Source organism: Mya arenaria, chromosome 15 (genome assembly GCF_026914265.1).
Source record: "Mya arenaria isolate MELC-2E11 chromosome 15, ASM2691426v1".
NCBI classification, from domain to species: Eukaryota; Metazoa; Mollusca; class Bivalvia; order Myida; family Myidae; genus Mya; species Mya arenaria.
Window position 1 is genome coordinate 47,202,186 of NC_069136.1, and position 24,799 is coordinate 47,226,984.

The window sequence follows — 24,799 nt, forward strand, 5'->3', positions numbered from 1 at the left end:
GTTATTTCTTATGCGTGCGTGATAAACCGACCAGCGGCGTTCTCCACAGACAAATAACGATGGAACATCAGGCCCTTTAAACCTTTGTTGTAAATTGCGCTTGAAAGACGAGAGTGAAGGCGAGTGTCTTGTGTCTACATCGAGTTTATTCCACAATGAGATGACAGGAGGAATTGTTGAACGACTGTAGATTTCTAATCTCCTATTAAGTGTTACTAAATTTTCACTGTTTCGTAGACTATAAGGGTTAGAGTCATTTACGGTCATTGGGAAGAGCTGCGATAGATAAGATGGTAGTTCTCCACTTTTATATTTATAGACTAGGATGAGTTTTTGCATTGTTCTTCTATCCGATAAGGAAATCCAACCAATTTCTTTAATCAAGTTTGCAATTGACACAGATCGTGTAAGACCTGTAACAATTCTAGCTGCCTCATATTGAAGTTTCTCGAGTGTTTCTTTTTCATATTCAGTACAATTATCCCATACTACTGAAGCATATTCAAGGATTGGTCTTAAGTAGGAAAGATAAATTTGATTGAGAGATTTTCGACGAAGTTTAAATTTGAGAGCTTGCATTGAACCAAGAACCTTTTTTGCAGAAGCAATTATGTTTTCAATATGTTGATGCCAGGTTCCGTTAAAACTTAGAGTGACCCCTAAGTGTTTGTGTGTGTCGTAATAAGTGAGTGTTGTTGAATTAAATACAATGTGGGCGCGGTTTATTTGACAGTGCGCAAAACATTGCTTGAGTTTCTGATGGATTGAATTGAACAAGCCATTGTTTTGACCAGTCAGAAATGGTTTGCATGTCAGCATTTATAGTATTCTCCATATATTCTGTGCTAGCTGACGAGACAGCAAGGGAACTGTCACCTGCAAAAAGTCTAGTTGTACTTTGTAGTGCGTCCGCTATGTCGTTAACGTATATGAGAAAGAGCAGAGGGCCCAATACTGAGCCCTGTGGTACACCTGCTGTAATGGGTTTGAACTGGGAAAAGGATGTGCCAATGAACACTCGTTGACTTCGATTTTGTAAGTAATGGGATATCCAGTTGATTACATTACCGGTAATTCCATACTCTTTAAGTTTGAAAATTAGTCCGCGGTGCCAATTCAAGCAATGACTGACAATGAAGCTTGTCCATGTCCGTGCACTTGAACAAGGCGTCCCTGCAGTCATTTTGAACAGCACCCAGCAACCACCAAAATAATGATCCCAGTTCAACATTAAGTCTTCTCGCGTCCACTGGCTTACCTCGTTACCATACTCACCACCACTGTCGTTTAATTCGATGTTAATTTCATAAGAAATGACAATGCACTTGTTGATTTGTCAAACACCGTATTACAACATGGCTCATACATATGGGATTTGGTATCCCAATAAAATATAAAAAGTCTAACTTTAATCCTTAACAGCAAACATAATGTTTCGGTCGGTATATGATATGGTGAGATGGAGCAACTCGGCTATTTTACATCGAAACCTACATCGGATGTATATGGACAGTTTACAATGTCAGAACTCTTAACATTTAACTATGTTGCATGTTTATCGCGTAGTTATTACACTTTAGCAGGTAAATCTAACGACTTGACTCTTATGATGTTGAGTTACTTATGCAATAATACACTTCATTGGGAATAAATTGGAACAGTACAATTAATTAAATGTATTATTATCAATTTCACGAACTACTTCTACTGATCTACTGGCATGCATACGTTGTTTTAGAAGAGATATGGCCAAGGTGTTCCGACTAATGTCATGGTATTATGATGCACTCAAGTAAATGTTTACAATTCACTCATAACGCACTCATATCTTTGGACCGGAACAATCAGATAAGGCTGAAATTGAATTGTAAACTCACGTTTGTTGAGGTAAAACTATATCATTTAACTACTTCAATTTTAAATCGAAACTAAGTCTTGTATTTAGTAAACCATATGGATATGTGTAACTTCATAATTTAATTATCAAAGTGATTTCAAGGATTTAGAGGTATGTGTTTTGTACGTTGTATGAAGTTATCATAACTTCAATGTATTTTTATGGAGAAATAATAATAATAATTAAATAATATTAATAATAATACTATTACTACTACTACTACTACTACTACTACTAATAATAATAATAGCTTGAAAACTTGTACCCATCAATCAATGCGGCTATTTTGAGTGATGGTATTGTTAAAACGCAGTTTAATTTAAAATGAAACAGGATACAGTTTCGCAATACAAAAAGATGCATATTTGATTTACTCAAGTATTTGTTATGACATCTAAGAAATCTCTTGTATTCACGATGTGAGGTGAATCACCATATATTTTTTTAACCGTGGGCAATTATATCCAAAGTGAAATCAAGACTTAAATTGCGTGCATTTCATGAAATACAACTTTTCGTTTTACTGATACACAGATCATCTTTTTCAACTTAATATTATGAATGCTATGATATTTTATGGTAATTCTTTTATATACCTCGGTTGTTTCAGTATTGATTCATAAAGTATAAAATGGCCTTTGAAGATTTGTATATGAGCACATATTTTGGTTTTAAAGCAATGATGACACTATTTAGACCGTGTTTACTAATGGCGAGGTTATCTTTAGACTCTTAACTTGACAATCTTTATTTGCATTGTCAAAACCAAAAGAGATATTGAGTACACTTCGTCTTAAAGTTTAACTTCGCTTCTCTGGATACTTTGTTATCCGTTCTCACGCTTATATATAAGTGTACAGTAAGATAAAGTGCAAAGATACTCCTTGAGATGTCATAGCAGGTAACTTATACCTCTATCAATAGTTTTAAAGCTGCCACTTAAGTTACGAACATACTGAAGTTTAGTGAAAATAATTATGTAGTGATGGTCACACAAATTATTTCAATACATTCGATTGAATTCATTTTTTTATTTTCATCATATATCTTGTCTAATTTCAATAGATGAAAGGTTGGAAAAAATAATTAAATGTGACATTTGTGTTTGTTGCCGACAGTACTTAAATAATAGCTATTAAATCCATTTTCTCATCAAAGTTGTTTTCCCTTTTCAATACATGAAAGGTTAAAAACAAAGTAATTGAATGTGACATCTATTACAAAAGACAGCTAATTAATGTAGCACTTATGTTACGAAAACTGCAGAGAATGGCTACTGGGCTTGTTATGGAAACTATCATTGCATTATTGTACAATAAGGACTATTTATTTCATTTGAACGTGTTTTCTAAACTCATACCCCCGGTTACCTAGGTGATAAGTCCTGTATCTTTTTATATTATTAAACACCCGTTTCATAATTACAACTGATCTACATTTTTTACAAATTCTACTCCTTAATACACTTAAGGTAAAGGATTATTTCAAATGCTAATGTATTTCTATAAAAATAATATATCGGGCTTGATGAGTCAGATTATCTACTATGAAGTTTTGAACGAAGAAGACTCTCATTTTTTGCTATGAAAGTAACATAAAACTTGAGTATTCACACACTCCTTATGCAATCCACACATGATAAAACACCAAATTACGCAATATAGTTTTAACCTGAACAGCCCAGTTTGTTTTGTTTGGATTATATATCAAAACAATTGCACCATTTCTTTTTTTTCACAACTTCATATAAAAAGTATAATTGAATTACGGACGTTTTTACGAATGTCCGTTTTTTTCCTTTGTAACTGTAGTGTTAAGAAAACATGCCAACAATTAACAAATCCGTTGTATTTGTAATTGGTGATGTCACATTTTACAATGTTGTTAGGTTTCAGGTTTCCTAAATATGGCTTTTATGCTGCATTTATAATTTTGCCATCCCCCAAACACCATTTAACTTGCTCTCATTTTTCCTGTCTTCTTATTTTTTTTTAAATACCATGTGCGTTTGTTGTTCGATTTTAGTTCATGATCTTAATAGTCAATTGCACCCATCCTCGAAAACAGATTGGGTAATACACCTGTGTCTTCATTGGTTAATTGAACGGTTGAATGACTAGCGTGTTCACTTTATGTTTGATGAATGCAAAAGAAAAACACGTGTAAAGTATGTGTAACAGTTCAGTTTTGGCGACCCCCTCCCTCCCACCCTTAGGAAAATAAAAGAGAGAAAGTTCCTCTGCCCGTAAATTTGGAAAATTTGTCTACACAAAGATGCAAACACCAATACAAAAAGAAATGTAGTAAACTACTTAATTTAAAGTTCTCAGATGACCTCACTCAGCATCGGTTCATGTCTGCCGCTTTGTCTGCAGTATGTCATGCCTACATCGATAATGCAATTGTTACTATATTGATCAACCCAGAAGCCAACATCTTTCTAAAATCAAAGCGCTTAAAGCGTTGATTGGCTTTCGGCCTGCAACGTTTTGCGAGTATAGTCATGTAATTGTAAAACATAATTATTAGCATAAACATATAAAGGTAGTATATGTTCGATCATAATTTCCTCCCCAAAACTTTTAGAGTTGTATGTTGATTCTCAATAAGATCATGTAGTATAAGTCGCTTGAAATGAGGAATACGCCAAATAGTTACTACTAATAGTATAAGGTAGAGAGTAATTCTCAATATCATATGAAACCTTATCTGGAGCGTTGGTTTCATAAACAATACACTTCCACGGATAAAGCATTTAGGATTTATTTTGTAAAATCTACTCTACACTTCAAACTTGACTTAGGCGTATTTAATTTACTATCAGGCTATGCTAGCTAAACCAAATGCATCCCAACAAAATGCATTTGGCATATCAATTAGGTTTATGTTTAAGGCTTCTTTCTACAACAACAAATACCTCTGGATAGAATCGCCCACATACTATTTATCCCCTGTATGGTTGATGTACATGTATCTTAATTAGGCCCTCAACCTATGTCACTCTTGGACAAAATAAACTGATATATATATCAGTGGTTTTTAAATATGCATATGCATTATGCTACATGCTTAAGACTTGAGACTGATATTACTGAGGCCAACTGAGAATTATTCACACACTTTCCGTTTCATACGGCATTTCACGATTATGATACTAAGTTTAGTAGGTCGATAGCGTGTCAACGCTTTACGCGATTTGATTTTAATGGTAAAAGTGTATAATATTCATTTAGTAATGGTTAAATGGTTGTTAGTTTGTACTTACACAAAAGAGAATGGTTAATGCGACACACACAAGTACAAACTAACAATCTCAATAAAAAATGTCAAGTAAGAGCCGATTAAGGCAATTTCAAACATAGAAAATATACTTATGAATGAACTACAAATCACATAAAAAACTAATTGTAGGATAAAATGAAGTATTATAAATTTATTTGAAACATTATGGTTTGATATCTTACGCCTAATTAGCATTTAATTGCATCATAATACGATCCATATTTTTTCCGGGTTTTAACTAGTTCTTAGTTTTTATTTCCGGGGAATAAACCTGTCCGAATGCTATGACCCAGATAATATTCTTAACTACAATATACATGTAGTAACTATCGGTCCTCGACAACCGCAAAATTTAAACAGAGGTATATAATACTATTTGCGAATTTTATTTTATATATTGCGTTCTGTAACTCGCCGATATTAAAATAATAGGTGTATTTTACATTTTGAATTGCTTTATATTACGCAAAACGCTTATTCTAACTACGAGGGTCAGTCGTAAAGTTCCCTGATTGCAACACCACTTCCAAATGCATGTGTCGTAGTTTTGTATTATTTTCGTTTTAAAGTAAACAGTTTCAATATCAATAGTCTTTAATAACTTTACGACTGACACTCGTACATTAACCGCATAACATAGATTGAAAACTCATTACAGCGCTACTTTCAGTAAGCTAATTTATATGCAGAACGCAGTCCGAAGCTATTAACGCAGATTGCTTACTAGGTTATTTCGATGTAGATGTTAATGTAAATTAGGTCGTTGACCACTGCAGTTCTAACTATCTTAGGGGTTTGATACATCCGTGTGCGCATTGATTCGCCAAAAGTTAAAAATGTTTTGTCGATCGGCCGATGCGATTTCCGAGATACGGTTATAAAATATTTGCGAATCGCTATGCCTTATAAGAAACGCAAAGGTTAACTTGTAAGCCGTATATATTCGAAACCAGCATTAACTTCACTAAAGCGAGCATTCTTCACTCATAATCGTGTTGTTTAGGACTTTAAAATATTTGGAGTTTAATTCCATAGTAGGTTAAAACTCGTAGACCGGATTAACCTCCATAACAGTGATTTCGTCAGCCGTTGTAAATGGGTACCCCTAATATCTTACCCTACTTCTACAAAGCATAACATTATTATCGAAAGTATTTTTTTTTAATATTGCCATGACTTCTTGTTCTTTCCGAATGGAATGTGTTTAATGTCTTAAAATTGATGTCGACATCTAGTACATTGCACTATAACCATGTAAAACTTACTGTTTTAAACTTTATATGTCTATGTATGACGACTGGGTTAAAATAATTAAATGCACTCATTTTTGGCTTGAACAGTCAGATAAGGCTTGATGTGTATTTAATTGTAAACCAACGTATGTTGAAGGGGAAACTATATCATTAAACTACTTCAATATTGAGAGAGATTCAAACATCACAATATGGATATGAGTAACTTCATAAATTAAATCACAGCGTGATTTCAAGGGTTTAAAGGTATGTGTGACCTTTTTTTGAACTTAATATGACATCAATGTATTTTTTACGGTCAAATGATAACAATAGTAACAATAATAATAATAATAATAATAATAATAATAATAATAATAATAATAATAATAATAATTATAATAATAATAATTATTAGTAGTAGTAGATTAGTAGTAGTGATAGTAGTAGTAGTAGTAGTAGAAGTAGTAGTAGTAGTAGTAGTAGTAGTAGTAGTAGTAGTAGTAGTAGTAGTAGTAGTAGTAGTAGTAGTAGTAGTAGTAGTAGTAGTAGTAGTAGTAGTAGTAGTAGTAGTAGTAGTAGTAGTAGTAGTAGTAGTAGTAGTAGTAGTAGTAGTAGTAGTAGTAGTAGTAGTAGTAGTAGTAGAAGTACTAGTAGTAGTAGTAGTAGTAGTAGTAGTAGTAGTAGTAGTAGTAGTAGTAGTAGTAGTAGTAGTAGTAGTATAATATATTGATAATTATAATGATTGATGAAAATAATGTTGTATTTTATAAAATTCACGGTCGTTGTCTTTCGATCTCAAATACATATTAGCTGTAAAACATCATGAAAACAAACACAAATGATAGTTTTCATTATGCTTGAAATATTGTCCCTACACTAAATATATCCATTGTGCTATATTTTGTGTTCATTATGTTAACCTTTGTTCATTTAAGTTCAAAAGAAACACGATACCATATTGCATTTGAAAGGATTCATATTTGAATTCACTCAAGTATTTGTTATGACATCTCTGCTATTTAAGACGTGTTCAATTAACATTTTATTATAGCATTACTTTGCAGTTCGAATTTCAACAGTGAATCGTTAGGACAATATTGTGTCAAATTAAACTAGGGCATTTAAAAGTAGAGTAAGTTCATCGCTACAGCATGTGTAAAATAAAACTAATATATTAAAAAGTACATTCAAACAATGCAAATATCTTTTCTGTTCAGTGACATAAAAGCTTTAGAAGTGTTTAGGTTAGAACTTAAAATGATGGCCGGTTTATCTTTCAAAACGCATGTTAACACTCACCACATTTATGTATATAAACACTGATAAACGCATGATGAAATTCATGTGTTGCTATGGAATGCAGGCCACTGATAAGATAGTTCAAACATGAGATATTGATATAAATAAAACCTTCATCGGATATGACAGTGCATTTTGTCAATTGAGGCTTTGATAAAGCGAAGCTGTGCGCCGCACGTCTTTGTTTTAATAATTTCTGGCCGGTGCATTAAGAACTCGAGCACGTTAATATGTCACGAGTCGCCATTTAAGTAATAGTTACTGCACTCACAACACGGTTGATAAGAAATAGATACGAGCGTTTCAGCGCGAGTGTGTGATATCGCTCATGGGTGTAGTGGGTGAAGTAACTGTTTAGCATAGACGTTGATGTATAGACGAAAAGCAAGGAAACAATTTCTAATATGGTACAGTACAGCACACAATTGTACCATTCTTGAGATTGTTTCTTTGTTTTCGTCAGTATGTTAACTTACATATGTTAACGGTAGTAAGCGAAGCTTAGACATTCAATATGTAGCGTGCAAATGTATTACAACGCTTTTAACATAAACAGCTCGCCAGTTATTGCACGTTGTCCGTGGCCGCATTGTACAAAACAGTTACGTCAATCAAATTGATGCCATCCAATTTACAATAAATAAACAATAAATTTAACAATTAGGACAACGGCAGTTTTGACTGGTGGATAAGTAACTAATATGCGTCTATTCGTATTACAGGATAAAGTCACGACGAACTAAGTTTACTTTAAATATAACCGGGAGACAAAAATGAGCTTCGTTTGTAAGATGAGTACAATGCCTTACAAAAAGTGGCTACATTACACACTGACACGGTTAAGATATATAACACAACTTAGATATATGACCCCAGTAGCCCAGTCGACAAGCCCAATGAGGTACCGAGACAGAAATTTTAAATATTTACATAAATATATATGTCGGCCATTTTTCGTAACATCTTCAACAGCTGACTAGCAGATATGTTAACATTAATTTCACATCTACAAGTCTAGTAAAATGCGACTGCCGTGGCCGCCGGTTGTCTCTGCCCCATTTAATGGACCGCCACGACCCGTATGTGCGATGTTTTTTTTTAGAAATATTTAATACATCCCTCTTGGCGCCGTAGTTGTTAAAAGGTGAATGTCAGGGAGACCGCCAATGTTGAATAATTGTGACATAGAATAGACTATGTTATTTTATTTCTATATATCACGCCGAACATATGACGATAAAACAAACAATAATGAAGAACAACACAAGATGACACACAGGCCAGTCTACAACGTTTCTCATCTTACTAATAAAGATGAGTTTGATTGTGTAATAACTTTTGAGTTTTTTGACTGCATTTATCTTGTCAGGACCTTACTCTCATGATTCAATGCACGTACAGTCACTTCGATTTTAGATTATTACGCTTCCTGGTTTAGGAAGTGTGAAATATAATTTTGAGGACAGCCTTGAATAAAAATATGAATGCGCTGGTATTGTAAATGGTTATACAAATCAATATCTTCATCCGACTATTGATAATGTTGATACGCGTAAATAATAAAGTATTTTACACCCGTAGTGTTTTTTGTATATGGAGTGTGTTGATTGTGGAGTTTTTTTTATTGTTGTTCCATGTATATGGCTTATGAATGTTTGTCTTAGTATTTTATGTCATTGGCGTTTACCCTTTACCATTGAACGTTTTTCTTTTGAACGTTTAAACTTGTGACTACTGGACTTGTTTCTGTAGTTTTTCATATAAATATTAAACATTCTTTTAGCAAAAAAGGGTATAGATCTTCACAATTTAAATGGTTTATTAAATAATAAAATTAAATAAAAATGCATTCCGCACTACTTTAAGAGCACAGAAGTGTCAATACTATGTTAAAATAAAACGGGCCTATTCGAAACTTCATATTTAACTATGACATTCTCCATGAGATTGTATAAACTGTGTGTACCGTTACCTCGCTGTTGGTCATATAGTTACTGGAGATTTTAACTTAATTTGAAATAATTTACGAATTAAACACTTAATAAAGTTCCAAAATATGAGAAAGATTCTTGAATTTTTTTCAATACATGTAATTTAAAATGGACAAAAACGTTATCTTAATATTGCACAAGCAGTTGTAAAAAAGAAAGGTTTGAACTTAACACCTTCACGCCGTGGATTTATAACATATCTTACCTAATAGATAAGAACATTGAAATTTTAAGAATAATCCATAAGCCCTCTCCATGAAGTTTATTGAGATAACCCTAAAAAAATATGGCTTCATAAAAATAATCTTTGTTTCAGCTGACAAAGCAGCAAATATAATGTAATCATATGTTGACGTTTATATCATATTAACACTCTCGTTGATAAGTAGCGATCTTCTAGAACTTACTTTCCTTCCCTACTCGAAGAAAACAGTATCATGAATGGACTCGCTTACGGTTTTGGACCAAAATCAGATTTATCGATAATTCATCCGAAAACAATAATTGTTATATTTTATCATTTTTGTGTCTATGATACCGAAATTCCAGCAATAGTACAAAGAAAGAATTAAAACAATTTTATGGCTTTGGTGGGTAGCGTACTCAAGCAGGTAAAGTAAAAAAGAAGAGTAGAAAAAAAGACACCTAAGTCATTAAACCACATGTACTTAAATAAACATATTTTGATATTTTGACGTTGATAAAATAACGTGATAATTTCAATAACCTAATAACGCTACAAAGAATCGCTGAATCCCGTTAGTAACAGCATTCAAAATTGTAGTCGTCAAAGACGACATTTCAGCAAATATCAACATTTGTCGAAGGGTTCCATTCAGTATCTTAGTTTTCACTTAGATTCGTTATACATTTTTGTTCGTAACACGTGCCTTTTACAAATCATGCGCGTGTCCCTCATATAATCCTATTGATTCCGATGTTAAGTTCAGTTTTCTTGAATGATGATCATAAAAACAATTCAACAATACCTGGGTTACTACCTAAAATGCATTGAAATCAATCAATCGAAATCTATAGATAAATAAATTTCTTGTACTACATAACAGATTTAATGTTGCTTACGTCTAACACAGGCTTGGCTTATTAGCGAAAATTGAAAGTACTTCATTAGTTATGATACGGTAAAAATCGAACTGGTCTATGAATTAGTTCTAGTATTAATAACCGATATGTTTGCCTAAGAATCCCACATTCTTTAATTGCAGGTGCCATTGAAGCTGCGCAATGAAGTTTCTTACATTGACAGTGCTGCTTAGTTTAAGCATTAGTGGTAAGTACAGATGGAGAGTTGATATATAAAACTTAAGCTATGATACGTTGTGCAAACATCATACTAGTAATGATAAACACAGCATTCATGCAAGAGCACGTATTTGTGAAACTCATTAAACGAATTCATATTCAATTGCATTGTAAACTCTTGAATGACTGAGGGCATTTTTGTTGGTAATAAACACTATTTCTTTTTTATATTGGTTTCACAAACTGTGTATTTGTTGTGACAGTTTCAAATAGAATAAAACTCTCGAAACCGTTTGTCGGTTCGTTCTGCCCGAACACTATTTCACTTTGAAACAACAACATAGCGAACAGTGATACAACACGTGCGCTGAATCACCATTTAGATAAAACAGGCAAACAGCAATCTGTGGAATCTTAGAATTAATAGCTACATTCAGAAGCTCCATCATATTGTTGAAGCCGTTCAAGCTGTACACAAAACCTTGTATTTGTTACTTCAAGCAAAACTTCCGAAACATTTTTCCAAACCACCCAAACCCTTGAAGCAAAAACTGGAACTAGTTTTGAGAGTAATTGAGCACCGGTCGCCTTACTTTTATATATATTGGTTATTTCTGATATAATCATGTTGGTTTGAATGCTCTTTCTTCATATGGATCTTTATTGTAATCTTCGTACATTTTGAAAGTCGTTTGCATTGAATTGTTTGTATGTTCTTATATTTTCTAGTTTGATATACAAAAACGCCCTTGTTACCAATTCCAACAGGTATTTCATTAAAGGCAGTTTGGGTGTGTTTGCAGTCTATTGAATATATATTTTTACGCACACAGCTCTTAGCAATATGTTACAAAACTGATTTTAACCGCCTCTGATCAATTACTTCATACCAAAATGCTATACTTGAATGACAATTGCATTTCATATGTTTTTGTAATTTACATTCCAATTGATAAAACGAATCTTCGTTTGACGTTTGATACTCTAGGGTACCATCAAATGAAAATGTGTTTGTATCTGACAAACATAGATGATCATGTCTTCTGTGCACATTAATAGTTAAGCTGTATTATGTTAAACTGAACTTTTAAAGATAACCTTAGAGATAAATTAGCCTTTATCGCTGCTCCGTCTACTCTTAAGATCATTTCAAGTGCGTTTTAATAGTATCACACTGTTGATATTGCATGTATGTGAAAAGGAACTGTTTTATTACATGGCCGTATGATTTAATAAATCTGTATAAGCCACACTAAGGGTTAATGAGTGTGTACTGACGAGCGCTGGCGTGGGCAGGGGCTGTATTGGTGCTGCATTGGTAATTTTAATTAATTTAGTTCATACATCAAATATAGGCTAGTGGAAAATGTATTTTAGATTTAAGAATGTTAAAGTAATTCATTTGTCATTATGAAAAGCTACTTCAAATAGAAAGCGACATATTCTCTTTAGAAAAACATTACTTAACCATTTTATCCAAAAATATTTTAAGATCTCATTACAACACAAAATCAAAGATTTGAAAAACATACGATAAACGCTCATCTTATGAACTGTAAGATTTCGTATTCCGTTATAAAAATAGTAATCAATAAATCGTATTTACATAGACATTTCCCTTCATTCTGTAGAGAACATAAGTATTCAGATGTCTTTGGATCGTATTCATTCTTGTCCATGTTACAATATCAACAAAATCATTAAGCCATTAAATTTAGATTTGACTTTATTAATAGCTGAGTGAAATAAAAACCAAAACGCATTTTATGAAAAGATTAATTACCGAAGACGTAAACATCACACTTTACATTTAAAGCAGCACATGGCAGTCCTGATTCCGACTTCCAGAAGGTTATCGATGACTATTGGGAGTGGCGACTGATGGAGGCCCCAGAATTCGCATCCAATATTGATGTGCACACTTACGATGACCGCGTGGAGCAATTTGGATTGGATGATTTGGATAGAAGATTTGTAAGTGGGCAAATGTGTGTGTATTAAATTCTTAAACAAAACTGCAGATTGAAAAGTGACAAGTTCTTCTATAAACCTTTAGGGAAGATCAGCGTCTTGATGGTTTGATGGTTTTGCACGTAGTAATAGACTGTGTTCTTTTCCTCTTACAGTATTATAGATAACAAGTCTATTTGTGCCATTTCATTTTAATCAACGTATGGTAACAATGCTTAAATATGGCCATAACGTTGTGCGTTTATAACCGTTTTGTAGAAACGACAAATACAATAACCCTGTACTGGGATTTATTGTCCAATTGTTTAGAATAATTTTAACTTGTATTGACAAGGATTGTTATCCCGGAATCTTATATCCGAAACCTTTGCTTTCTAGAATGAAGCAAACAAGTTTTTGAGCCAACTGTCCACGGTTCCTAGAGACCAACTCCCGAGTGAACGACAGGTCAGCTACGACATTCTGAATGACACCCTTGAAGTATTCACTGCAGGGTATAAATGGAAAAAGTAAGATTTATTTATAAACATCTGATTTTAAAGCTAGTCACTCAATATGAAAACTAAAATAAAACTTCTAATGAATGAAAGCAAAATTAATCACCATGCACTTTCTTGATTTTTATAAACAGATGAAACTTTGATATAGAAGGAGACATCTAACGTTTGGCTTTTAATCAGGGCTTTAATGGTAGCCCGAGTTTCTTTGTGGTCATAGAAGTTTGTCTCTGAGTTGTCTGGCATACATGGTAGTTCTAGTGTAATAAAAACAAATTTAAAGGGGTTCTATATGGCCTGCAAGTCAGTAAACGTCCTGGTAGGCCTGTTGTAGCAGCAACAGAGTGAAAAATGCTGCTGTTAGAGCTATATAGTGATATACATTCCCAAAAAAGGAAATAGTCTAGGCGTTGCAGAAAGACAGTCAATCATATTCTGACTTATTGGTTGAAACAAAAGACACTTTGTCTTAGATTGACCCCCACTGGATAAAAGGACAAGCGTTTCGATTGTGCGTAAAACTATTAAAAAATATAAAAATTAATCATGGTCTAGGGATAAACGTCGTGTTTTTGTTCTAAGCTCAAGCGACGAACAAACAATTGTGCAATCATGGTAATTCAAGGCAAATCAGACAAGAAGGTTTTATATGATTTCCAAGAATTTACATCTGTCAAGTAAGTTCTGAAATAAACGTCTAAGTTATGCTCGAAAGGCATACAGCTTTATATAGACAATGCTTCAGCCAACGTATGCACAGTGGTACATTCGTTCCTAGGACAACAAAAAGTTGTTTATAACCCTCGACAACCTTTCGCGCTAGGTTATAGAAGTGTTTTTGATTCTTCAAATGTTCTGTGTCTCAAAGGTATTCAAAAGGGAGACTACTTGCAGCATTTAGGTCACTGAGAACAATACTTAATAATAAGCCCATATCTGTACGGGGGAGAATACTATGCCGGATCGGAAAATTTCCGATGCCTTGCGTATTTTAAATATACAAAGACCAATAACAAGGCATAAGAGCTCTTTACTTCAGTTTAAAACAAGAAAACATCTCGTTTTATTGATGGAATCTAAACTTCCTCAACCGCCCAATAAGTATTGCCTCATATTAGTAAAACAAAAGTAAATAATAATTGTGTTATTCAATTTGCAGTTATGGTCAGATGAACCCAGTGAACTTCCTGGAAGGCATGTGGACAGACATAAGCTATTTTGTGCCGACAAAATTCTCAACATACGAGGACTTTGTCAACTACTATACCAGGGTGTACGGCTGGGGTGATCAGGTAAAACTTTTACCTTATTTCTTTACAATTCTTTACTGCATTCAAGCTGATGTTGGCTCCGCATGCCATTGCTATTTATTTTATAAATGTTGAAACAAGTATTCGATTATACCTATGCACTAGTTAACATCCCTAGTGTACCCGGGTGTCGCTGACAGTTCTATAGCAGTAACCCAAACATGTATTGATACAGATAGTTTGATGCATATGCATTTTAGAGGACGTGTTTCCAAGCATGGTGTTCCTTTAAACGTTTGAATGGTGGGCTTGGGCTTACCTAAGCCCTTGTGACGTTTTTGCGGAATATATTTTCTTTGACCGTTTATAACAGTAACCAAACGTAGATTGATAAAGATGAGAAAATTATTAGGTATGTGAGTTCATTAAGATCTGCAACTAACAATACCTGACACCTTGCATGATATTGAAGTGCTTTTGTAAAATATAACATGTATGGCAAGGAATGCAAATTGCTATCAAAAGAGCAATGCTGATCCAAATTGCTGTATCTGTTACAAATAATCTGTTCTACTATCTGGCATTTTCAGAATTAGTTCAGCTATACATATTTTGTACATTTAATATGTCTAGGGTCATGATTACGAAGAAAACGGCAACTCTTCATTTCATGGTAACGTTTCTTCCAGTGAAGTTTGGATGATGAAACATGAGACGTCCCTAGTTTCTGAGCTTGTCCCAAAACTCAGACATAATTCTTCAAAGAAAAAGGGCCCAGATATTGATATGAAGTAAATTTAACGATGATGGAATCTACTAAAATATTTCGAGAAAAAAAATGTGTTTAATTGGTCACAGAAAGAATGATAAACATTAAAACAAAGAGTGTAAACATGCTCCAGTAGCATACATTTAACATTGTATTAAACCAAAATATTTGATTGTTTATATGATAGTCTCGAATTACCAGTATAAAATGCTTAAATTTTATAAGCTAAAAGAACTTTGTTCTAGAAATAATGTTATTTACCGATATCATTGAGTTGAAACATATAATCGATGTATCAACAACATGCATTTAAACTAGTTTTGAAATGCACTACATAAATTTATAACTGATCGCCATGCATATATGCAGAATATTCAATTTATAAATGATCAAGGGGGTCATCTTTGACTTATATCATTGTCTTTATTATGTGAACTGTTTTATACGAAATCAACTTTGTTCTGTTCTTCATTAATTTGATTCAAATCAAGCAAATCATATATCGGTTTTACGTATAAAGATCTCGAAAGTAATTCAAATAAAGTAAAACTTATTAAAGATTATATGCCTTATTTAATTTCATGCATGTTAGTTAAAGCTTCCCCAATATTATTTTGGGTTGTTTTATAAAAAGAAATATATATCTTTATAGATGATGATGAATTTATAATTAAGCTTACGATCAAATTCCTAAATAGTTGTATTGAAATTATCCTTTTCATGAAAGAAAACATGTTTTAATAAAAAAACAAATGTCGTTTCAGGCTCTGAACTACATCAGAAGAATGAGAGTGGCCATATCTAAGGGAACAACAAACCACTGGGTGTCTATGGTACTGAAATATTTCAGTGTATGGTATAAGTTGGGTCATTCTTAGATAACGTCTGTTTGCCGAGCCATTTCCCGTACGTACTTAGGTCGGGAACTATTTATTACTGAGGGGTATCTTAAGCTCTCGATAAAGTACTTTTAAGCCGGTTTAAGTGAGTTTTTCCTCACCTTTGACATACCGAGCAATGGCAGTTATTGAAACATTTACCAACAGCGATAGTTAGAGTTATGTGTCATTGTTGTGTTTGGCATTGGTCCATTAGCCTTTCAATACAGGTTTGGTTTAAGTTAAGGCTACTAGGCTTATCATTGTAGTGTAAAACATTTAAAGGGGAACACTATGCTACACCAACATGAAGTACTCCCGAGAAAATTACCGTAGTCTCCCAAACAAGCTTAGTAGCAAAACGTTTAAACATAAAGCCGGTTTAGTGGCGTTGGGTAAACGCCAAAGACATAGAACATAAAATCACAAACAAGAAACATAGAAGAACAGCACAAAACTCACAAACAGCACAGTGCATGCATACTATATATAAAGAATAGGTATGTTTATCAAGAATTTTTAGGTACCGCCTTGGAACGGTCAGTAACAATGTAAATTTACTGGGATGGTTAAATGTGTAAAGTAGTTGATAATTCTTTAACACGGGAAGAGTTTATTTGAGTTGAAATTCCGCTTCAATCCAAATGAAAAATGCTTTAGACAAATTGAATATTTTTTTTCAAATTTGTTCCGGACATTCCAATCAAGAATAACGTGTGGCTTATATGAGATATATTTTAAGAACAATTATGGTTTTGACTAAAATTCAGAACGTAGATAAACAAATGTTAAACATTATAGTAAAGTAACGGCTATGCTTTTGAACGCAAGTTTTTCTGACCGTAATTCTATACAAATCATGATTCGTAATGTTTGCTTAGCTTTAAAATACGCATTACTATATTTTGGCGATTTCCTTAAACATTATTTTTTATGATATAATAAAATATGTAGAGTATTGAAAAAAAGACGAATTGTCGAAATCTATGAAGTTCTATTTCATAATAATATAATTTTAACGGTATGCTTTGTCGTAAGAATGATAATAAACAATTGTTTTCCTTCTATTACAGAACGCTTCCATTGGACAAATCGAGGCTCTCATCGGCTCGTCCAATACAAACTGTCCATTGTATGCCCCTTTTAATGAAACCCTTGACAATGTTACATTACCAGAGAGTAATAAGTAAGTTTGCTTTATCATATTACTACTACTTCTACTACTACTACTAAATCAATAAATGGAAGCCAAAAACCTCTTTTCTGCATGATGATGATGTTGATGGTGATGATGATGATGATGATGATGATGATGATGATGATGATGATGACGAGGACGTCGACAACGACGATTACAATGATGATGATGATGATTAATAAGTGGTATTCCAGTATATCAGTATTTAACTGTGAGATTAAAACTATAAAAAGGGGAAATTCAATTTTAACTTATTGTTATACAAACGCTTTTCATTATAAATCCGTTCTTACTAGTCAAATTAAGTCAATTTCCATATTTTCCATACTTTATTTCAATGGTTTACGTATTTTACAGAACAAATCTCAGAACCGCAGCTGAATCAGTTTTTACAGTGTTTCGTGATAACTTCACTGCACTCAAGACGTTCATTGAGACGGTAACTATTATCTTTTTACTTTTATTCGTAATACATACAATCCCTTTCCCAACCTTAAATACCAATCATTTAAGTCAAGAACAACGCTTAATAGGTATAATCATTAAGTGTAGTTCCCATTTAAAATGTTCACATTCATATGTTTAAGGCTGAAATGTCACATTTATTTCCTAGTATAGGATTTTGATTAGTACAAAAAGACCGCATTCTAAACATAGCATGTCCACAACGAAACGGAAACAATGGGCTTAGAGGTTTACTTGCACTCAACTAAATTGTTAAACCCTTAAATAATCCGAAAATTACACAAACCATTATAAAGATACATGAGTGAGCATGCCAATTATTGTTGAAATACGACAAAGAAAGGAGACTACTCAGAAACGTTACTAATTTGTTAATGTGTAGCCACATTTAAAGGTGCTTACCAAGACGGGTTAAGCCTTACCAACCGAACACTTTAACAAAAAAACAAATGCAGAAAAGAAGTAAACACCGATACACCATTAGTTGTGCTTAAAGTACTTATTTTTTTTCTACTGACGTCATATACCCAGTAAATGACATGGCTGTTATAGAAAGGGCCTAGTAAGATATTTGTATAGTTGTGTATAAACAAAGCTTATGTTTATATGTGGCAATATTTTCGACAATTGACAGATATTGACTTGACTTGTCCTTTTAAGTGTCTGACAGTTTTTGGTATGATATTAACCCTTAAGGTCCATGCACAAGTGCAAACATTAAGGGCATTTAATCTTAATATTGAAAACGATATGTATTTTACAGGAGTACAAAAATGCTTCTCGGACAGAATACGGCGTAAGCTCGCTGCCCAATGGGGAGGACTACTACCGTGCTTGTCTACGGTGGCACTTGTCCACGGACATTACCCCAGAAGAAGTACACACCCTTGGAGTTCAAGAAGTGGCTAGGATACATGGACAGATGATGCAGGTATGGTTTGAATTTTCAATTAACAAGCTTGTCCGTAGAATTGCATGATTGTTTATCCAAGGTTGGTTGTGTGTCTAAGATAAAAATGGTCTTATCATCAAACCACAAGCTATTAAATATTTAAATACATATTTTTGTGTTTAATTGGTATCTTTGATGAGCTATTCGTATAAGTAAAAACTGACTGACATTACGCACCTTTTTAAAGTCCTTAATTTGAAAAACATCAAGAACTAAACAATTGTTCGGCGTTTTTACTTGACTAACTCATCGCATCGGCAGCATTTTAAGTTTGTCCATACCGATGGCATTACACTTTGATAAAACTTCGGACATGTCCATATCTTTTCCAATCAAACTCAATTTCAAATGATTTCCCAAACCTATATATTTTCCCTACTGAACGACAACGACAACTACATGAAGTATAACGAAGCTATTACAACTTCGTTAAAAACGACAGTGGATTTATGAAGCTGCTCAAGGCAGAAGTACACTTACGTAAATGGGAAAAAAGGAATACAATATAAAGCAAATAATTAGTTTAGTATTTACAAAACGGTCTCACAAACATTTAAAAGGTTTCTCAAGTATAATAGACTATCCCTGAAGTCTAATGGAATTATGAAATTATCAGAATTAACACTACTTTTCATACCATTAAGGTCAATTAATAGTGTTTTTTTATCTTCGGCACATTAATGCAAGCCTAACAACTACATTCTCCGTTACTTTCAAACCATTACACTTGCTTAAGGAGAAGACATTTTATTAAAACACCAAGGCAACTCCAGCCTTTTCATTAGTAGTTCAACCGATCTGAAAACAACCAGAGCTCTAATAAGAGATACACGTTCGTCTGCTTTAGTTGTTCAAGTACTCGACAAATATATACGTCGGATGTATGGCCTATGCTATGTATATGTTTTGGCTTATGGTAACAGAAGTGTAATATATCATGTTGGCATTGTTTACCTTTTGTATGCAAAGCCAATGTAAATGTTTTTACACAATTCAACAGCAGACGATGCCAAGGCTCTGACAAAACCACTACTGGTTTTGTGACATGAGCTAAACTTATCGATAATTCATGTTAACTTGCTTAAAATAAATCATAACTCAAACAATGAAAATAATAACAATACCCTCCTCTTTGTATTTAAGGTTATGGCTAAACTGAAGTTCACGGGAACTGTGAAGGAATTTTTCCACATGCTCAACAACAACAGTACATTTATTATACAATCAAAGGTAAGCAGTTCGAAACAATAATGCAAAGAAATATGGCATTTTCGTTTTGCTGTGTAAATACTTATTTGCGAAAAGGCATAAAATCTAAACTATTTCTTATTTTGTTCATTTTTCAGGAGGAAACCATAAAAAAATATGAAGAGATCATACACGTTCGTATTAAACCTCAACTGGCAAAGTTGTTCAAAAATATTCCAAACAATCCTGTCCAGTAAGTCATCTTTAGCTTACAAACTTAGCTCGTTTGTTAAAATATTTGTTAGCTGATATGAATCACTCCCGAGTCCGTTTCTTAAATACAAACGAGGGCCGGTGAAATTTTAGGGAGGAGATGCCAACATGCCTCAGATGAAAAACGAGTCATCGACTCTGGAGTATGATGGGGAAATTTGTACAAGTAAACTAGTCTCGTACAATTATTTTTGATTAAGAAGTGTTATTTGTACTCCGTTTAATTTGGAAGGCCGTGTTCCACTCGAGTGCATTATGTTTTAATTTGGAAGGCCGTGTTCCACTCGAGTGCATTATGCACATTCGGATTTCAGGAGGCGCTTTACGGATTAAAATCACTTAAAAGACGCATGCTTTCATAATAAATGTCATTTTAATGACGTACTTATATGCGTTCCACCTCATGGTAACATCTAACAATGAGGTAAATTATGACGCGAGGTAAGCGGGTAAATAGAAAATAAAAATTATATTAGAAATGTCATTCACATATACAGTTGTTGAACTTCACATTATTTGCAAATCATTACGAATAGAAGTTAATATTCAATAAGGTATCCCGATTTCAAAAGAAAATGTTTATATTAAATTAAAATGTTTGCAAGGGAAACGGTAGAAAATGGTTGAATATACAACGCGAACATATTGATTTAAATGTGTTGGTCGAAACGCAGACATAAAATGAATGCAGATTTGCCGTATCCGGAATGCCAGAGTTGCCTGCCTTAAATGGCTATTCGAAGCTGCATGACTGTTGTATATCATATTGAAAACTGTAAATGTAAATAATGTAATGCATTAACAGACTGGAGAAAGCAAATTAAACCATCGTTAAATCTTCCATACTCGTAACTCATCAGCCTTAATTCACCTCAAATACATCATCCCCGTTTTCCTCAACCAGCCACTTCCTTCCCTCAAGGACTTTAGTTAATCATCAAATTAAGTAAGAATCGATCTACGTTAAATCAAAACACAGAAAATTTGAAAAAAATCCTCGATATACTTGAAGCATGGTGTCTTATTCTAGCCTACAGCATAAACCTTGTACAGCCACCTTATTCATCAAAAAGTATATCGCAGAAGTGACATATTCCCTCATTTATTGTGTTTCATATAGCTCGAGTATTGCTGACGTTAAATTAATGTATGCGAATTGCGGGACATCAAAATACTGATAAAAGGCATAATTAAACACTTACATATGCAATAAAAAGGTGTGTAATATACAAGCATGACCTTCTTAGTCATTGTATTATGCAAAAATCTTTCAAAAAAATTCAATTATTGTAAGACCTTACCATCCCTTATTAGTAATCCTCACTTACCGATGCGACCACCTGTTTGAAATATGAGAAGTTATGATCTTTGCACAACCCCATGAACAGAAATGTGTTAGTCAGAACGATGTATTGTTTCAGGGTGAAGGAAATGCCCTTTGATGGTCCAGGAGGGATGTATTTTTCTGGTTCACCAGACGGGACCCGTCCTGGTGTCTTTTACGCCAACGTCATGAAACCAGCAAACAAGTAAACGTCGAAATATGTTTAATGCATTCATAAGAGAACTAGTGTCTGTAAAATTGAAAAGTACTTATTGACTTGAGCACTTTGTTTGCCAAATAATGGTAAGAACTAAATACTCAACATTTCAAACACCATCTAATGAAATTATTGTTAAATAGATGTCTCAAATTGAAGGTATCAGATTGTTGTCAAGGCAAAATTTATTAGCGGAAAAGACAAATTTGCATTTAACGAGTCTGAGCAAATATTTAGTCATGTAAAATATTCACATCTTGTAAACTCCAATGACCTTACACGCTAGTGTAACTAGGATACAGAAGGATACCTCTTGCAATGTGCATATTTTCAGAACAATGTCACTTTTATAAATAACAATATCGTAAATTATTTACAAACCAATTTGTTTTTGCATTCACAATTACTTTTTTCTGAAATATATCCATCAACATTTATTTTGACTATTTTACTGCAAAACTTGTAATGTTTTTACCCCTTTTGCTTTAATATTGCAAAGTCAGGCATGTTTATAGAATTTCAAAGGAGAACTGATATGTTAGACATAACAAAAGGCAAATTTACATTACAGCATGTATATGTTAAACCTTTCATATATATTACGTAGCCCGACGTACAGCATGGTAGCCCTCGCCTTGCACGAGGCAGACCCTGGCCACCACTTGCAGGTATGTGTTAATTTCTAATCTTGTAGGAGCTCAATTTAATAAACACTTAGTCAGCAAATATTTCCCAACATATTTATAGATTTAGTCAAACAATTCGCTACCAAACGAAATATCTAATATCATTTCCGGTTTTGGAGCTTAAAATGTGTTTAAACTAGTAGTAGCATACATAACATTTTCAAAAGCATATTTGATTATGGATATAATCGGACATTGTTTAACCGAACAAGACTAGCTTACATATTGTATTCTATATTAGTAACAACAATCGCCTGCACATGTGGACATTCTATTTAGTTTATGGTTTATATATTTTAATTTATTAAGCTCGATTTTGAAAAAGCTAACAGCTTATTGTCCGTTCCCTGTGTCGAAATCAATAATGGTGAATATTTTGAGAGGACATGAGAAGGAAGCCATGACGGGATCGAACTCACAACCTCTTGTTAGAGCTGCGGATAATTATACCACCACTAATACCCTACTATGTATGCCCTTGTGTGAGAGGCGGTTACTTATACCATCACTAACACCCTACTATGTATGCCCTCGTGTGAGAGGCGGTTACTTATACCACCACTTACACCCTACTATGAATGCCCTTGTGTGAGAGGCGGACACTTGTACCACCACCAACACCCTACTATGTATACCCTTGTGTGAGAGGCGGATAATTATACCATCACTTGCACCCTACTGTGAATACCCTTGTGTGAGAGGTGGATACTTATACCACCACTAACATGTATGCCTCTTTGTGAGAGGCGGATACTTATACCACCACTAACATGTATGCCCTTATGTAAGATGTGGATACTAATACCACCACTGACACACTACTTTGTATCCCCTTGTGTAAGAGGCAGATACTTATACCACCACTAACGCCCTATTATGTATGCTCTTGTGTGAAGGGCGACCACTTACACCCTACCGTGAATGCCCTTTTGTGAGAGGCGGATACTTAAACCATCAGTAGCATTCTTCAATGTATGCCCTTGTGTGAAAGGCGGCCAATTATACAACCACTAACAACCAACTGTTTATCCCCTTGTGTGAGAGGCGGACACTTATACCATCCCTAACACCCTATTATGTATGCCCTTGTGTGAGAGGCGGCCAATTATACAACCACTAACACCCAACTGTTTATCCCCTTGTGTGAGAGGCGGACACTTATACCATCCCTAACACCCTATTATGTATGCCCTTGTGTGAAAGGCGGCCAATTATACAACCACTAACACCCAACTGTTTATCCCCTTGTGTGAGAGGCGGACACTTATACCATCCCTAACACCCTATTATGTATGCCCTGTGTGAGAGGCGACCACTAACACCATACTATGTATGCCCCTACTTATACCACTACTAACACCTTACTATGCATGCCCTTGCGTGAGAGGCGGATACTTACACCACCACTAACACCCTACTATGTATGCCCTTGTGTGAGAGGCGGATACTTACACCATCACTAACACCCTAATATGTATGCCCTTATGTGAGAGGCGGATACTTACACCATCACTAGCACCCTACTGTGTATACCCGTGTGTGAAAGGCGGACACTTATGCCACCACTAACCCCCTTACTATGTATGCATTTGTGTGAGAGGCGGACACTTCTACCATCATTAACACCCTCTTTTGTACACCCTAGTGTGAGAGGCGGACACTTATACCACCACTAACCCCCCTACTATGTATGACCTTGTGTGAGAGGCGGATACTTATACCATCATTAACACCCTTATATGTTTACCCTAGTGTGAGAGGCGGACACTTATACCACCACTAACACTCTACTATGTATACCCTTTGTGTGAGAGGCGGACATTTATACCATCACTACTCACTACTATGCTTACCCTTGTGTGAGAGGCGGACACTTATACCATCACTACCCCCAACTATGCTTACCCTTGTGTGAGAGGCGGACACACTTATACCATCACTAACATCCTGCTATGAATGCCCTTGTGTGAGAGGCGGACACTAATACGGTCACTAACACCCTTCTGTGTATACCCTTGTGTGAAAGGCGGACACTTATACCATCTCTAGCCCCCTACTATGTTTGCCCTTTTGTGAGAGGCGGACACTTATACCACCACCTACACCCTACTATTTATACCCTTGTGTGAGAGGCAAACACCTATACCACCACTAACACCCCACG

At 34.3% G+C, this 24,799-nt stretch overlaps 1 protein-coding gene across 5 annotated transcripts in view; it reads left to right on the top strand.

Moving 5' to 3' along the window:
• Positions 1-1,756: 1,756 nt before the first annotated feature.
• The window catches only part of LOC128219700 (uncharacterized), a 40,356-nt gene continuing 17,313 nt past the window's right edge, over positions 1,757-24,799 (top strand). Inside the window, exons 1-13 of one of the 5 annotated variants that reach the window (XM_052927626.1) lie at positions 1,757-1,887; positions 10,931-10,995; positions 12,787-12,941; positions 13,317-13,447; positions 14,595-14,727; positions 16,219-16,287; positions 17,406-17,518; positions 17,888-17,969; positions 18,759-18,926; positions 20,091-20,177; positions 20,294-20,388; positions 21,830-21,937; positions 22,557-22,617. In XM_052927626.1, coding sequence (XP_052783586.1) covers positions 10,950-10,995; positions 12,787-12,941; positions 13,317-13,447; positions 14,595-14,727; positions 16,219-16,287; positions 17,406-17,518; positions 17,888-17,969; positions 18,759-18,926; positions 20,091-20,177; positions 20,294-20,388; positions 21,830-21,937; positions 22,557-22,617 — 1,248 coding nt within the window. In that variant the 5' untranslated portion in view covers positions 1,757-1,887; positions 10,931-10,949. Of the gene's footprint in view, positions 2,009-6,613; positions 6,679-10,930; positions 10,996-12,783; positions 12,942-13,316; positions 13,448-14,594; positions 14,728-16,218; positions 16,288-17,405; positions 17,519-17,887; positions 17,970-18,758; positions 18,927-20,090; positions 20,178-20,293; positions 20,389-21,829; positions 21,938-22,556; positions 22,618-24,799 lie in introns of those variants that run through there. The other 4 variants (XM_052927621.1, XM_052927622.1, XM_052927625.1 and 1 more) reach the window with 4 other exon arrangements.